Raw genomic sequence first — 17,613 nt, 5'->3', positions numbered from 1 at the left:
TGTAATGTTAGTTATTAAACAGACATGATAAAAATAATAATAATGAAAGTTATTGTCTTGACCAAATAAGAGTGGGTTTGATCATGTTAACAAATAGAAAAATAATGGGTCTTACTGTTTTTTTTACTGTAATCGTGTTTTTATCCAAATCTCCAATATTACAATTAAACATAAAAAACAAAAAATAGAACTTGAAAAATAGAAAAATAAAAAGAATAAAAGGCTGATTTGCCATAAATCGAAGCTGACCGATCTTCAGAGCCATAATGGAATCTCAGTGCCACAATTGGTGTGTAAATCCAATTATACCCTTAATAAAATTGAATTGTAGCATATGTGAATTTTTGTTTTTTTTTTCTTTTTAATAAAATCTGAAAATGAAAATTGAGATAGATAAAAATAAAATATTTAATTTTTTGCTGTGCTCGCTCTCTCTCTCTCTCCTCGAATTCCTCATTTTCGAGAATTTCGAATTGGTTCCCGATCCGAGCTCTATTCAGCTGAATCTTGAGCTGGACTCGTGACCCATCTCGCCGGAACGTATTAGCCACCATGTCGTCCTCCTGTACACCACGTCTTCGTACTCTGAACCCAAGTGAGCCTCCATTCCTTGTGAAGCATTAGGTATGGTTTTGGGGTTTTCTAATTTTGGAGCTCGATTTGTGAAATTTGTGAGTTTTAGCATGCACACTGGATATTTAAGACACCTATATGGGTCGATTAGTCGATGGTTGTTGGTGAATCGAGCTGAATTGTAGTGTTCTAGGTTGTGAATGATGAGTCCGTGAGATTTGTGAGAACTGGGACAAGTGGTATAACTAAGAGTTATGGGACAATTGGTACAAATGGTACAACTTAGAAAGATAGGACAACTGGTACAAATAGTATAACTTATGAATGTGGGACACCTGGTACAAGTGGTTTGACTTATGGATGTGGGAAAACTGGTACAAATAGAATATATGTAGGACATCTGGTACAAATATTATTACTGATGTGGGACAATTAGTACAACTGAGAGAAAGCTAACAATTGGCAGTATTTTTTTTTGTTTTTTTTTTTATTTCCAGGAGAGGATGAGCAGCCCCACAGACATACATTTTGAGTATGGAAGATATTACTCACTGAAAAGAGAAGAGTTTAAATGGAATTCAACAAATTCCATATATGCTCTATCATTTAGAAACTTATCTATGGACGAGTTAACCTATTCGGTACTTGTAGATGGTATATGCAAGAAGATTGGGTTGAACGACAGTATGAGGAAGCTGAAATTGAGCTATATTCCGTTGGTAGCTAAGCCTCGTAGGGAGTCATGTATTGATGATGATGGTGATGTGTATGTGTATCTTACGACTGTGGATAAAGAGGGACTTAGATCCATTCTGAATGTGGAGCTAATGGAAGATATTGAGAGAGATAAGCGAGGGGAGTTATGTGAAGAGCTTCCCAGAGCAGAGAATGTGCCTGATATTCAGGGACAACAGGGACAACAAAGAGACCAGTTGATTGTTTACAACCCAGAATAAGCAGAGGGACAACAAGGACAAATGAGAGGATGGACAGTGTTGATTTAGGGGTAAGCTATGAAAATGTGGTACTAGGGGAGAATGCGGAACTGGATGAACATGTGGAGGATGGCATGCATGAAGATGTAGATGAACATGATCATGTTGAGCCTCAACGGCCTGTGGAACAAACTTGGTTTGTTCTAGAATGGGAGGATGGCGCTGGCTTTGAAAAAGATCAAGAATTTCTTTCCAAGGAGGCTTTGCGAGTTTTGGTCAACAGAGCTTCACATAAGAGATGTTTTGAGGTAAAAACCATAAAGTCGGTTCCAGGGCGACTCATACTAAGATGCCATCAAGCTGAACATGGTTGTACATGGCATCTACACGCTGTATGAATTGTGGATTCAACTTATTTTAGTATTAGGGTGTATAGGAATATCCATACCTGCTCTCGGGTTGTTGCGAGCACAATTTGGAATAAAAGGAAAGGCACACCACAAGTAGTAGCAGATGTTTTGCGTGGGTGCTATCCAGGTGAAGTAGACACCCCTGTGCCCAAAACTTTGATAGAAGTTGTTCAAAATGAAGCTCACTTGAATGTGTCATACTATACTGCCTTGAGAGGGAAAAGTTGTATTGTTATACATGTTACAGCTTGTTAATCCTAGGACAGTAACCAGTGTGAAAGTGGATGCCAGAAATAAGTTTAAGTATCTCTTTGTCGGTTTGGGCGCTAGTATTGAAGGCTTTAGAGCAATGAGGAAAGTTTTAGTTGTGGATGCGATTTTTTTTAAGAGTGTGTATGGTGGTATGCTACTATTTGCCACAGCGCAGGATCTGAATCATCACCATTATCCAACTGCAATGGGTGTTATTGATAGTGAGAAAGATGCTAGTTGGAAGTGGTTTTTTGAAACACTCAAAACTGTTATACCTGATGATCAGGAATTGGATTTTATGAGTGACAGACATAAAAGCATCATTGGAGCAGTGAAGGAGGTGAATCCTCAGTCTCAGCATGGATATTGCATTTGGCATTTGTCGCAAAACGTGAAAGGGAAAGCTGGGATTGGCTGCAAAGATTTGTATGCAGTGAAATTCAGAGAATGCGCTCACAAATACACTGAAAGTGAGCTCCTAAGTGCGTACACTGATTTTAGAAAATGGTTTCCAAAGGCTGCTGAGTATTTATATGATAATGTTGCAGTTGATAAATGGGTAAGGTGCTTCTTTAAAAAAGACAAGTACAACTTGGACACAAACAATGCTTGTGAGTCTATGAATAGTGTCTTCAAGAAGGCAAGGAAGTATGCCTTATTACCGTTGATTGATGCATATGTTGAAAAAATCTCTGAATGGTTCAATAGGCATAGGAAAGACACTGCATATGCATCGGACTGGAAGACATTGATGCCCTATGTTGAGAACCATTTGCATACTCTATGTGCAATTGGGACGAGATTATTTGTCACTGAGCTTAACGCTACTCATCTGGAATACAGTGTGATTGGAGATGATGGGAAGGGCTATCTGGTCGATTTGTTAAGTAAATGTTGTAGCTGCAAGCGTTTTGATATAGACAAGATTCCCTGTGTTCAGGCAATAGCCGCTGACTTTGCAATGATGCGTTCGGCTGAGAGAAGAACGGAAATCCACATACATGAATTGTGCTCAAAATATTACCACATTGATACTTGGGCCCTGGCTTATTACAGGACTATTTATATGGTGTCACATCAGTCTACATGGATTATCCCTGATTAAATCTACAAGTTAGTCGTTTTACCACCGGACTACCCTAAGAAACATGGAAGAAAGCGAGATAAGCGGTATCCCTCAACCGGAGAAGCTCGCCCTAAAAGAAATAACAAGGCTAACAAGGGAATACATCTCAGATGTATGTTTGAGCCATTAAACCCAGGTGAAAATCAAAGTGGAAACCAAAGTGGAACCGAATTTAGTTTGTTTGTGATCTTTGTATTTGGATGTTGTTTTTCTCTAAGGTACAAGTGGACATGTAGGTACAACTAAGTTATGTTTCTTATATGTAATGGTTTTTTTATTTCTCGGATGACTGTGACAACTAGACAAATTGGTACAACTAAGTTAAGTTTCTTATATGTAATGGTTTTTTTATTTCTCGGATGACTAGGACAACTAGACAAGTTGGTACAACTAATAGTTTCACAAAATTAGGGGAAGAGTATTTTAAGTGTGCGTCAAATGGAACAACTAGACAACAAGGTACAACTATATATTAAATTAAAGATGTTAAAATTCTGGTTAACCTAACAAATTAAACAAAATAAACAAATAAACACATACCCTCATATGATACATATAACTCTTTCATAATGGACAACATAATATTGGTTTGTTGAAACAATGTAGGAGTTTCACATCAACAACCTCATATGATACATGTAACTCTTTCATAATGGAACCATCTTCCAAGGGAAAAAACACAATTTATATGATTTTGTTCAAAATTTATTGTAATCTACCACTAAATGGTAACCTTAAGTGTATAGTCATGTGGACAACTATAAAATATAGATTTATGCTCCAGGATAATTAGAATAACCAAAATGGACAACTATGAGCGATTTTGGAAAACAGGACGCATCGGTACAACTATGTGGTATTTTTGGTTTTAGCGTCGTAAAGCACATGTTAAATTAATAATTGTGGCACCAACACAAGTGTTAAAATAAAATAATATATTTTATGTTTCAGATAGGTAGAGGGAAACTCAGCGTTTTGATAAGTAAGGAAATTCAGAAAATATTAGAGAGGAAAAAGCAATTTCCCCCAAATCAAAATCTATGGTTCCTCCGCCGCTGAACAAGATGCCAAGTTACAGTTCGGGTTCTTCTTCTTCCAGACACTCGATGGATAGTTCATATTTCCAACCTGATGGAGAAGGGGGTATGAGAGAAACGTGTTGGTGTGGTCGCCTTATGGTTATCAGGGAATCGAAGTCTGAAGCCACACGTGGAAGGAAAGGGTACACTTGCCCAGATTGGAAAATTGAGGTAATAAGTTTTGGGGTTTTGTAGGAATTAGTTCTACAATGTTGGATTAGTTGAATTCGAGTTTTCTTTAAAATCTGGCGAATTTACTGATTTCGGCTCAGTGTTATAAGAGGCCTTGCCCAAATCATAACCACATATAGAAATGGTGGGAGGACGCTGTTACAAAAGAGCTATCAACTCTAAAAATTCGAGTTGATAATACCACATCTGGGATGAAAAGCATGCATAACATGGGAGTTGTCCGAAACTGCTTTCATGAGAATAGCTCGTTCTACACACAAGAATCCAAAATTAGGCAACTCAGAGAGCTCCTAGCTGGGATGGAAAGAGAGATTAGAAGGATGAATGAATTGATTGCCAACAGAGGTAATGGATATGTGATAATCACATTTTTCATGGTGTTTGTTGCGGTTTCTTATCTTTTTAAGTAGAATTTTGTATTGCTCATGTGTTTGAATTTTTATTTCCTCTACTTTGTGTTTCTGTGCTCAATGTTGTCCGAGTTATGTAACAATTTCAAACTTATTAATGTTGTCCCTGTTGTCAAAATGTTACCTTAAAACGATTTCATAATTGTCCCAGTTGTCCAAATGTTACCTAAAAATAGGAAATGTTGTCTTTGTTGTCCAAATGTTACCTTAAAACGATTTCGTAATTGTCCCAATTGTCCAAATGTTACCTTAAAACGATTTCATAATTGTCCCAGTTGTCCAAATGTTACCTAAAAATGGGAAACGTTGTCCCAATTGTCCAAATGTTACCAAAATGGGAAACAAACACAAATCCAAAAATTCAACAACAAAGTAAATAAACCAGCAATATCCTAAAATAACCAACAATATCCAAAAAACATAAGTTATCAAATAAACCTAAGCATCATAGTTTTCCAGACAACAAAATTTATCCAAATCCCACACATTCTACTACTTCTTCTTCTTAGCCGAGGGCTCTCCCATAAAAGGGGACGTCACATGCTTCGATGGTTTAGGAATCCTCTTAGTTTGTGATTCCAGATTCTTCCTAATTCCCTTCTTAGTCCTCTTGAATGGTCCTTCGCCAGGTTGGTACATTGCTCTCCTTGCTGCATCATATGCTTCGATTGCGATAAGAAACATGCAGCAGACTGGAGCTCACCGATTCCAATTTCGACTCGGCGATATCCACTTTGATTGCATCTTTGTCGATTTCTATGCTCCTTGGTGTGGCCACTGCAAGCGTCTTAACCCCGAGGTATTTAAATCTTGTTCTGGGTTTGAATAATTTGCTTTAGTCAAATTTTTCGATCTGTTGCAATTAGATGCAGTTGCTCCTGTTCTTGCTAAACTGAAGCAGCGTGAGTTTCTAAGGTCATAAGTGACTGTCAGTGGTATGTTGCACATCCCTTGAAAAGATCAATGCCATGGTGTTACTTGATATGATATTTGAATTTTGCCTTAATTTTTATACATTGGCTCTCTGAATTATTGTTCTCTGCAGCTCTTTATATGGCAATTTTACATGCAGGTCTCATGAGTTAATGTAAAAATGATTGACCATATGGTGGATACGCGTCACATTGATATTGATGCTCAAATGCTGAAAAAAGTGAAGGTAGTTTCCTTTCTTAGGACTCTTTTGCTTATGTCAAATGGCCCCTAGTCTAAAAAATTAGAAACTGCGATACTGGTTTCAGTCTTTACAAATCCAATCTAATATTTCTTGCTTCCTAGCCCTCTCTGCTGATGATTTACTCAAATGTTTACTTGACAGGATATGATCCTAGCTAGCTTGTCGAACATGAACAAATACTTATGTTTTTTAATTATTTTTTACCTTCTTTCATAATTTGCAGAGCAACAGAGAGAAACGTTTCTTGTATGATATTGTTCCTATAGGTCGAAATGGGATTGATGTGGACAAGTAATTCTATCTATCCTTTAATCGTATACTTGTCTGCTGTTTCTTTCTTTCCCCTTTCACACATCATGGTGCTTAGATTTGCACCTTCGTCTTGAGAAGTCAATTTTAATTGTCTACAATATTTAACTGGTTTGACTACCTTGTTCGCGATTCTCGAGCTTGTGGATTAGGATGCAATTTTCAGTTCCAAAGGTCTTCATACTACTCTACAGTCATTTCAGTCTTTGCTAGTAAGAAAATTGCTAATTTTTAGTTTTCTAGACTGACAGAGACGATGAGAGTCATAGACAATGAAATTTGCTTTCGCGCTAAGGAGTGTAAGTTTGTTTCCACCTGATATATTCTGTATTCGCACTTGCTTCTACTCCCTTGTAAAACCAGGTGAATTTTGCCGATTGTAATGTCCACACAAGTTATTTGCAACTCGAGCTGATCTCTATCGAACGGTCTTCACGCATTCGAAAGTAAAGGTATTATTGCACCGTTATCGTTCTCTCTGTTCCATCTCTATTCTTTCTCTCTTTCCCACTAGTTTCTTTCCATTCGTTTGCAGACAATAGAGCTAATGACAGTAGATGCTATGGTCTAAGCCGATGATCACTTGGGGTTTTCGTCTCACATTGATGACCCATCTCTATACATGAGGGTACACGCCTTCCTCACAAGACAAATCTTTTGCGTCTCTATATAAGTTTTGTTCTCCGCAATTGCAGCTGGACGATTCAATCATCAAAACCATTGAACTATCTCCAGATGAACAACTTGCAGAAGCTAAAAGGAGTGCTTGGCTTAGACTGTGGACGCTGTAGAACCTATTTCACAGTTTTAAAAGTCTTTTTTCTTGCCGATCAGACTTTTTAATTTTTTTTCATTTTAAAGTCCTAAAAGTCTGCTTTTTATTTTTGGTCATGGATTCTAAAAGCTAGTATGAGGAACTTTTACACAAAAAACTAATAAAAATAAAATATTTATTTTATTTTTCTATTTCTTATTTCTCTAGAATCATTCAAAAGCGTTGAATATCGAAATAACATCTCCATCAACGGATTGGGGCCAATTGTTGTATTATATCCGCACACGAGGTCACTTTGGTAAATGTTTCTAAATGGAGCTCGGAGATTCTTGTTTGAGTAGAGGTGAGATCGATATGAGGTTTTCGAGGTGATATTACGAGGTCAAGTAAACGAGGTAAGAGTTGAAAATTTAAGTGTAGAATGTTTTTGTCTTTTTTTTGGATTACGGATCCCGTAATAAATGAAGTTACAGGGCTATTTATAGTGTTGAGATTAGGTTACATCTCGGTCAGATTAGCTTGGGCGGCCGGGTAGATAGACCTGACCGACCGTCTATTAAAATGTCGTGCTGGCGAGCTGTTTTATCTATGTCAACGTGGCGAGCTGTTCCATCCATGTCGAGGTGGCGAGACGTCCCATCCGTGTCGAGGTGGCGAGCTGCTCCTTTGAATATGAAAAGGTCGTCTCCCCGAACGACCTCGTTTTACTCTTCGCGCATGGGCTTGTTGATCCTTGATTTTACTGGGCTTCCATTTCGCTAACGGGCTTGAACGAAATTACAAAAAGAGGGCTGTGCTCAGCCCACCTACAACAAAAAGATTTTATATATTTATATATAAATAATTATGAACTAAATTTAATTGATTAAATCTTTTCTTTTCAGCTTTTTTATGAAATCCAATTTTCTAAAAAAATAGAATTTTTTTTTATTTTTTGTATTGATTACTTATGTTAGTATAAGTATTTTGATAATTTATTAATGTTATCAACTAAATTTAAATCTGGGTAAATTATATGTTTGACTAATAAAAAATTATTTCTAGTTTAAAACATAACAGTTAATTTTTACAGTTTTTCGGTAAAAGTTTTTGAAGACAAAAATCTACAGTGAAAGCTAAAAGTAAAATTGATTACTAAGCAAGCCCTAAGATTTGATACTAAGGCAACTGTATCAAGTAATAAAATGATCTTAACGGTTTCCTCCTCCTTAGTTTACACTTGATTAGTTTTAACACTTCCCCCCTGAAAAGTTGGCTTTTTGTATATAATGGCAGTTCTGTAGCGAGTATACGGTTCCAAAGGACAAAATCGACCATTTCAAAGCTGTCACTGCCCAGGATATCATCTGTTCTCAGGTTCGTATAAAAATAGCAAGGAGTCATCAGGTTTGTTATTCAAATTTTTTTAAAGCGATTACCCTTGGCATTGAGATATACTATCGAGTCACTATATAGATAGTTATATTTCTTTAGGTAGGTACTTTATTATATAGTCTCTTGATTTGGATTAAGTTAATTCTAGCTATGTATATATAATGAAATGTCATTAATTTTACCCTAATTATTATTACACGTCCTCAATTTTCTTTAGCTGCGTTGCCAAAATTTCCCACTAATAGAGAAGCGCTAAAAAATTCCTATCCATCTCCTCCACTCTCTATCAAAACTGCTCACTTCCCTTTAAATTGAAGCAATTTGTTTTTTTTTTATTCAGTTTCGACGACACTTTCTTTTGATTGAAGCGAATTGTTTGTGTTTCAGTTCTGAGATTTTATTTGAAGGTAATTCTACAAATCTACTAATTCTGGATTTGTAGAAGTTAATCTACAGTTGAATTTGTATATAGTCTCTTGAATCTGTTTTCCTCTCATGTTTTTACTGTGTAGGTATGGAAGAACCATATGTGGATTGGACACTTTTGCCTTTGCTACATCCGGCTCGTCAAAATGGAGCTAAGTAGTATGTAATATTTCGGGAATTCTGTTACAGATATCAAAAATAATTTGGTTTGCTCTGTACGAAACAAACAGAGTACCAGGATTTATAATTATAATATTTTAGTGTAGCTATGCATGTTAAATACGTAGGTAAGTTTAAAACCAGAGTAACACAAGTTCTTCACATTGAATACGTAGGTATAGAATACAGTTTCATCCTATTAGTAGTAAGTAGCAACTAGTAAGTAATCTATTTCAATTGACCAGGTTTGGACACCACACCCAAGTATCAACAGCTGTCAAGAAGATTATTCAAAACTGTTTTAGAGGACCATGGTACTCTTGGAAAAGAGTGCCACCTTTCTACAAACGAACATGGTTTGAATTGTGTTAAATATTCTTTGTTTCCGGGTTCACTTGTTTCTTGTAGGAACAAATCATTTCCAAACTAATTCTTTTTTTTTTGGTAGAGAAAATTTAACTGGCATGTTAAATGATCGAGTTGAAAGTGAGTTTAATAAACTTGCTGTTTATCGCCTCAGAGGAATGATAAGCCATGCAAAGAATTTAGGTGAAAAACCATATTGGTTTCTGCTTGATTATTAGACCCTGATGTTAGATCATTAGGGAAACACCAAAAGCAAAAGCCAACAGTGAGAAGGCTTGAGCTTCTAGATTGTCAGATCGCAATGGTTTAGGCCCTCATTCTCACCTTGCTGGTTCAAGATCCAGCACCAAAGTTCAAGATCTTTTGGTAATGAATTTTTTTTTATTGCTAATTTTGAGTTTTGACTATTTTTTTATTGTTTCACTTTGTTTTATCTATTTGTTTACAGGAAGCAAACAATGAAGACTATTCTTTTATTGCTGTGATGAAGAAAGTGCACCAGAAGCCTGATGGGACTTATGTTGATTAGCAAGCAAAAATGGTTGAAGAACTTTATGAGAAGTATATACAAGAATGACTGGAACAACTTGTAGCTGCCGGTGAAGAGAACGTGACTGCTGAAAGTCTTGGCCAAACTGAAAAAATGAAATTTATATCAAGGTAATATTTCTAAACTTATACTATTTTGGTATTTTTTTTTGAAAATGTGTTTGTGTTCTTTTGAGTTGATTAGTGTGTTTGTGTTCAGCGTAATTGAAGCAGGTGTAATTACAAATTCTTTTGGCTTGATTAGCGTGGTTGTCTTCAGTTAGGCGTGTTAGTATTTGTTTTTTTGGCTTGATTAACGAATGTTTTAAAAAAAAAGAGATTAGTGACTTTGTTGTGGTCATCATTTTTTTTTTTTCTAGGCTGCTGCATCTGTTCTTGGGTCTTCTAAACAAAACTATATCTTTGGACTTGGAGCACTAAGTGGGGTTTTACCATCTGCGGAAGCTTCTCCAAATCAACCAGACTTTTGAAGAAACAGGGATGATAACTCGTTTGCAGGAATTGGAAGCTGAACTGAAACAGAACCATGAAGAAAATCAGCAAATTCAGAAAAGGCTTAAAACTATGGAAAAAATTGTCCAGTCTCTTGCAAATCAGAATACATAGATCAAACTGCACCATTTCCACCACCAAGCAAGTTCACGTAATGTTTCTAGTAATTTTTTAGTATTGTTTAGTTTGTTTTTTATCAAGTTGTTTCTACTTATCTTTAGGATTGTTTTTTTTTTTTTTTTTTTTTTATGAAATGGACTCGAACCATCATTAGGATTATTTATCTTTAGGATTTTTTTTTTAGTATTCTATTAGGACTATTTCTTTTAAATTTGTTTCTGTAACTTTGTTTATTAGGACTATTTCCTTTATGTTGGTTTGTGTAACTTTGTGTCGGATGTTGGTGGTTAATTAATATTATCAATTGCTTATTATATATTTCTTTTAATGGTTTATTGTATAGTATTTATTATATAAGAAACTATAGCTATAATTAAATTAAAAATATTTTATAATTTTGTAACGATTTGTAAAAAAAAAACGTCATTATACATATCAATTTTGTGACAATTATGTGATTATTTTTTCTCACAACTTGTGGCGTAGTTCTGATAGTATTAGACACTAAATTGTGTTGTTTTTGTGACTTTAATTTAGTCACTAATTGTAACGAATGTTGAGAAACTATTTTGGTCACAGTTTATGACGATTTTATGACTTAAATAAAATAATAATTTGTGACAACTATGTGATAATTTTTTGTCATAATTTGTTTCATAACTGTAACAGTATTTTTCGACATGAATTTTGTCGTTTTGTAACTGTAAAGATTGTCACAAAATGTTACGAATTGTTACCATTCTTATTCGTCCCAATTCATGTCGTTTTTGTAACAGTTTAAAAATCATCACAAAATGTTACGAATTGTTACCATTCTTATTCGTCACAAACTGTTAGTAATATTTTTGTAATGGATATGAGGTTGTGACGATTTTATTGTGATGTTTTGTAAATTGTAATTTGTGATGAAAAATATATATATATATATATATTGTTACAATAAAATTGTAACAATAATCATTTTTTTGTAGTGATTATACGACGTCGTTTTGTTTTGTCTCTTCCTTCTCGAAATGATGTCCTATAACAACAGTAGCCGACAGGGACTCCACCGTGGCACGTGACTCATCTCCGTTAACGGAGTTACGGGTTTGACTAACGGCCTCAGAGTCAACGTAGGTTTCTGCCAAAAAAATATGGGTTTGGGTACTAAAATTCCAATTTTACATAGTCGAGGTACGTTTTAGCACAGAGTAAAAATTCGGGTACTAAAAAGTACCATTGGTGCCAGTTGAGGTAGGGATTACCCGCTCATGTCTATGACTCTTTGTTTTTGTTCTTGTTAATGTTCTCTTCTATTTAGAAAAGTATTGTTCAAAGCAAGACCACTGAACTCCATAATTGCTATCATGGGTATTTAGTTACCATCATTGGGACATATAATTATTTTGTTACGAAAAACCGATTATTGTTTTCATTGCTTTTGAAATAATACATTCTTATATGAATTACCATATCATTATCAAAAAGTCGTAAGTCAACATTTTTGTTATTCCGTCTAGATTATTTCACAAAATCTTGAATTCATATTTTTTTTTGGGTATGTGCTTAAAGTCATATGTTTATATGATAGAGTAGCGGAAGTTATAATCAACAAGGGATCGACAAACTATTAATCCCAAGCTGAAGTTCGTTCTCGTATTCGAAGGAGAAGACGCAAACAAAGATAAAAGGGTGTGAATACTCTTCACAGTGCTGTAAAAGCTCTTAATACATTTCAATATCAATTCAAAGGTATCTGTACAAAGGATTAATGTCAACTATTTTGTACAACTCTGGAAAGATCGTATCAAATCTCCCTTCTCCCTATTAAAATGGGATTCAAACTTCTCTAATAAAAGAAGAGTATGAAAAGAGAAAATAAAATGAATACGTCAAAGCTCACAAAGTGTTAATGCAAGGCCTCGAAGTGTATATGATGCTCAGCATCAGGTCTCTCCGAGTGGGAGAGTATTCGACCACAAATCCAGGCCTCATTGTTGCCACGAAAGGGAGATAGATGCTTCAAGTTGAAAACGCTTGAAGTGTTCATGTGCTAAGGTAAACACACACGATATGCATTTGGTTAATAAGCTCCACGACTTCCACTGGTCCAATCTTTCTGGATTTGAGCTTGTTGTATTCACTATCAGGAATACGACCCTTGGAAATGACGACCCAAACCAAATCTCCGACCTCAAAAATGACTTCTTGTCGCTGAGAGTCTGCTCCGGCCTTATACTTGGAGGCAGAGAGCTCCAAATTAGCTTTGCGCTTGTCGATGAATACTCGCAAGGTCAGTAACAAAATCAAGCGCTTCCCCATGAAAACGAGACTTATCTGGGAGTGTTGTCAAATCCAGAGGATAACGAGGGAAAATACCGTAAATAATACGGAAGGGACTAAAGCCAAGATTTTGGTTAAAGGCATGATTATGTGCAAACTCCGCTTGGCACAGCTTTGCAGCCCACAATTGATGTTATCCCCCAACAAGCAGTGCAGAAGATCACCAAACGTGTGGTTAATAACTTTGGTATGTCCATCTGTTTGGAGATGATAAGCTGAACTCATATCAAGAGATGTACCTAGGAGCTTCCACAGGGACCTCCAAAAATGACTAAGAAATCAGTCATCCCGATCATAGACAATCGAGGAAGGAAGACCCTGAAGTCTGTAGATTTTGCGGAAGAACAATACGGCCAGACTCACAGGGTCTATTGTTTTCTTGCTGGGAATGAAGTGTGTTGTGAATCAAACTAGAAGAAAGAATAATCAAAGAGAGAGAAATTGCAAATTGATGCAAAACACCCGTTTATGGTTTCTTATTAATTGTGTGAATGAATAATGATTACAAACCATAAGCCTTGTATTTATAGCCCCAAAACTCGAATTCCTAATCCCACTCGATAAAGGAAAACCTAAATCAAGCCCAAAAAAGAAACCGTAGCATGGGGAGCTTCGTTACATTCCTCAACTCGCTCTAGCAGGACCCTTTTAGATACTTTGTCACAAAAAAATAACAATTTCCACTTTGACAAAGAATCTCCATAAGAGTCACCTTCAAACTCCAATCACTTCAATGGGGGGGGGATTTCTTGTTTTTCAGCACTTGAAGACATGGAGCAAATCCAAGCAATGCATGAATTTTTCCATAGTAAGGGCTTGGTCAACATATCAGCTGCATTCTTTGACGTGTGCACCTTCTCCAAGAAGACTTCCCCAGATGCAGACAACTCTCTGATCTTATGAAATCTGACATGAATGTGCTTCGTCCTTGCATGATACACCAGATTCTTAGCCAGAGACAATGCACTCTGACTATCGCTATAAAGCTGAACTCCACCTTGATCAACACCCAATTCTGTCACAAGTCTTTTAACCCAAAGTGCTTCCTTAGCTGCTTCTTCCATTGCCATATACTCAGCTTCTGTGGTAAATATTTCCACAACAGATTGTAGCACAAATCTCCAACAAATAGGATTTTCAGCAAGAGTAGAAACATACCTTGTAATAGACTTTTTATTGTCTAGATTACCAGCATAATCTGAATCCACATATCCCACAACTTAGCCACACTCATGACCACCAAATATAAGCCCAAGATCACTTGTACCCTTTAAATATCTGAAAATCCATTTGACGGCTTTCCTGTGTTGTCTTCCAGGATTGGACATGTACATGCTCACTTGACTAACTGCTTGTGCTAAATCAGGTATAGTGGCATACCATAGTATACATCAAACAGCCAACTGCACTTGCATAAGGTACCTTCGACATATGTCTGATCTCTTGATCAGACTTAGGACACTGCATCGCTAAAAGTGTCTTTGCATCTCTCATGTCAAACCTGTCTACAATCTTCTGAATATAGCTCTTTTGAGAAAGCCATAATCTCAAAGAGCTTCTTTCTCTGCAAATTTCCATCCCAAAGATCTTCTTTGCAGCACCAAGATCCTTCATATCGAACTCTTTCTTCAATAACCCTTTCAGCTTATCAATATCATCCATATCTCTCGCAGCAATAAGCATATCTTCAACATAAAGCAGTAGGAATATTGGAGAATGACCATCCAGAAACCTTACATAGATGCAGCAGTCATATTCACAGCTTGTGTAGCCAATCTTCACCATGTAGGAGTCAAAACGTCTGTACCATTGCCAAGGAGCTTGCTTCAATCCATACAGAAACTTCTTAAGTCTGCACACAAGTTTCTCCTCTCTTTGTTTCACAAACCCCTCTAGTTGCTCCATATAGATATGTTCATCCAGATCTCCATGACGAAATGCTGTCTTTACATCCATCTGATCAAGGTGGAAATCCTAGCTTACTACCAAACCCAACACAACTCTAATAGATGTGTGCCTAACCACAGAGGAGAAAATCTCGTCATAATCAACCCCTTTCTTCTGTGAGTAACCCTTTGCCACCAACCCTGCCTCGTACTTAACTGATTCCTTCTCAGACATTCCAGGTTTTACCTTGAAAACCCATTTGTATCCTATTGCCCTCTTGCCTTTTGGTAAAGGCGTTAGATCCCATGTTTGATTTTTCTCCAGGCTTTCATTCTCCTCTGTCATAGCTCCAATCCACCAATCTCTTCCAAGACTTATGAGAGCTTCCCAAAAGTTTTCTGGATCATCTGAGCCAAACACCAGAGCATAACTAGCCATGTCTTAAAACCCTAATCTTTCAGGCGGTTTAATGATGCGTCTTGGTCTTTGAAGTGCCAAACTCTCCTCTGCCTTCCTATGCTGAACGTCCTGGTCCACCGCAACAGGTTGCTCATCACCTTCTACTGCTAGTCTAGTCTCAGTAGACTCCTCCTATGATGTACCAGAATTCGTTTGTCTCAATGATCACAGACACTCGTTCTGATCTCGCCTGCTGCACCATATAATGCTCATCAAGGACCGCATCTTGACTGAATACCCTTTTCTTATCAACAGGATCATATAACTTGAACCCTTTCACACCTTTTCCACAACCCAGAAATATGCAGTTCTTGGATTTCAAATCAAGTGTTAATCTCTCATCACTTGTAACTAGCATATAAGCTGGACATCCAAATATCCTCAATTTGACATCCAAATATCCTCAAGTTTGACAGATCAATATCTGTCCCAGTCCAAATCTCTTCAGAAACTTTCCTTCTAGAGACCTCCTATGCAACCTATTGATGAGATAGACCGCCATGGTTACTGTCTCAGCCCAGAACTGCTTATGGAGCACTGCATTCAATCTCAAACACCTTGTCTTCTCTGCAATAGTTTGGTTCATCCTCTCACTGACACCGATTTGCTATGGTGTTTTCTTGACAGTGAAGTTTCTTTGAATGCCATTCTCCTCACAAACTTCTGGCACTCCCCGTCAGTATACTCTATGCTATTATCTGATCTGAGATACTTAACCTTTTTCTCCACCTGATTTTCGACTTCAGCCTTCCAAACCTTGAAATTGGCAAAACTTCAGATTTATGCTTTAAGAAGTACATCCAAACCAAGTCATCAATGAATATGAGAAAGTACCTAGACCCTCCCAATGACAATTCCTGAGTTGGACTCCACACATCAGAATGGACATAGTCTAAAAGTCCATTTGTCGTGTGTTGTCTTGTCTTGAACGAAACTTTGGACTGCTTTCCCATCACACAGAACTTGCAGAAATCCATCTTGCAATTCTTTACCCCATATAGAAGACCCATTTTATGGAGTTCAAGCAAACCATGCTCTCCTATATGCCCCAGACACATATGCCAAAGAGCTGTGCTATCAGATTCAAATACAGCAGTTGCAGTTCCACCTACAACCACACTCCCTAACATCCTGTAAACGTTCCAGCTGTCATTTTTCCTTTAATCACCACCATAGATCTTTTACAAACCTTCAACACGTCTTCATCTTTATCACCTTTGAGTCTGAATCCATTTTTATCAAGAGTACCCAAAGAGACCAGATTCTTCTTCACCCCTGGAACATGCCTAACATCAGTCAATGTTCTGATGATGCCCTTGTGCATACGAAACTTGATCTCTCCAGTACCAATAACACCACATGATATGTCGTTTTCCAACTGAACAGAGCCTATGTTCCCAGCCTTATATGTCTCAAACCATTCTCTGTGAGGAGTCATATGGAATGGTGCACTTGGACCTACGTTCCAAGAATCTGCGTGATTACCAGATGTCACAACTAGAAGATCGCCTACACTGTCATCTGAATCCTCATTATGAACTGCATTAGCAGAACCAGATCCACCTGCGTTCTGTTTTCTGTTAGGACGATCCCTTCAAATTCTTCCCTGGTTTAGACTTCAACTTGTCCCTGTTACTTCCATCCAGCTTTATTTCCTGTTTTCTTCGTTGATGATTGCTCCCCACGTACAATCCATCACCTTGAGACCATAGTAATGTTTTGTCGCCTTTCCCAATGAGATTGCAGCAAAGTACAAACCCTCTCTAGGGATATAATCGTTTTTTCGACTGTAGTAGGTCACCAAAGTCTAGAACTGAGGAGGAAGAGAACACAGCAAGATCATGGCTTTATCCTCAATTTTAACATCCACACGCCCCAGATGTCCAATAATTTGGTTGAATTTGTTGACATGAGCAATAAGATTGCCAGTCTCTACCATCTTTAACCCATACAACTTCTGCTTCAGATACAGCTTGCTAGACAACGACTTCGACATGTACATCTTCTCTAACTTATCCCACATCTCCATGCAAGTCGTGATGTTCATCACCTGATTGGTAATATCATCAGAGAGACAAAGTTGAATTGTTGAAACAGCTTGATCCTGCATATCGGCCCAATCATCCTTCTTGAGCTTGTCTGGCTTCTTCTTTAACAGGACCTTCTTCATCCTCTGCTTTTTCAGCAGATCGTTGACTCGACTTTACGAAAGATCAAA

At 37.1% G+C, this 17,613-nt stretch overlaps 1 protein-coding gene and 1 pseudogene across 1 annotated transcript; both read left to right on the top strand.

Moving 5' to 3' along the window:
* Positions 1 to 1,558: 1,558 nt before the first annotated feature.
* LOC112085349 (protein FAR1-RELATED SEQUENCE 4-like) lies at positions 1,559 to 3,275 on the top strand. Its single transcript, XM_024154555.1, has 2 exons — positions 1,559 to 1,816; positions 2,166 to 3,275. Exons 1-2 carry the CDS (start codon positions 1,559 to 1,561, stop codon positions 3,273 to 3,275), a joined length of 1,368 nt encoding a protein of 455 aa, XP_024010323.1.
* A 1,501-nt stretch (positions 3,276 to 4,776) lies between these two features.
* Positions 4,777 to 10,092, top strand: LOC112085348 (annotated as a pseudogene).
* Positions 10,093 to 17,613: the final 7,521 nt, after the last annotated feature.

Source organism: Eutrema salsugineum, unplaced genomic scaffold (genome assembly GCF_000478725.1).
Source record: "Eutrema salsugineum unplaced genomic scaffold, Eutsalg1_0 scaffold_3, whole genome shotgun sequence".
Classification (NCBI taxonomy): Eukaryota; Viridiplantae; Streptophyta; class Magnoliopsida; order Brassicales; family Brassicaceae; genus Eutrema; species Eutrema salsugineum.
Note: the sequence above shows the minus strand (reverse complement) of the source record. Positions and strands in the feature narration are given on the sequence as shown.

What these genes read in the sequence shown, in the direction of transcription:
- LOC112085349 (XM_024154555.1), top strand. Translation starts at nt 1,559, where the DNA reads ATGGACAGTGTTGATTTAGGGGTAAGCTATGAAAATGTGGTACTAGGG. An exon ending in CACATAAGAGATGTTTTGAG is followed by an intron (nt 1,817 to 2,165) that starts GTAAAAACCATA and finishes TACATGTTACAG; the next exon opens with CTTGTTAATCCTAGGACAGT.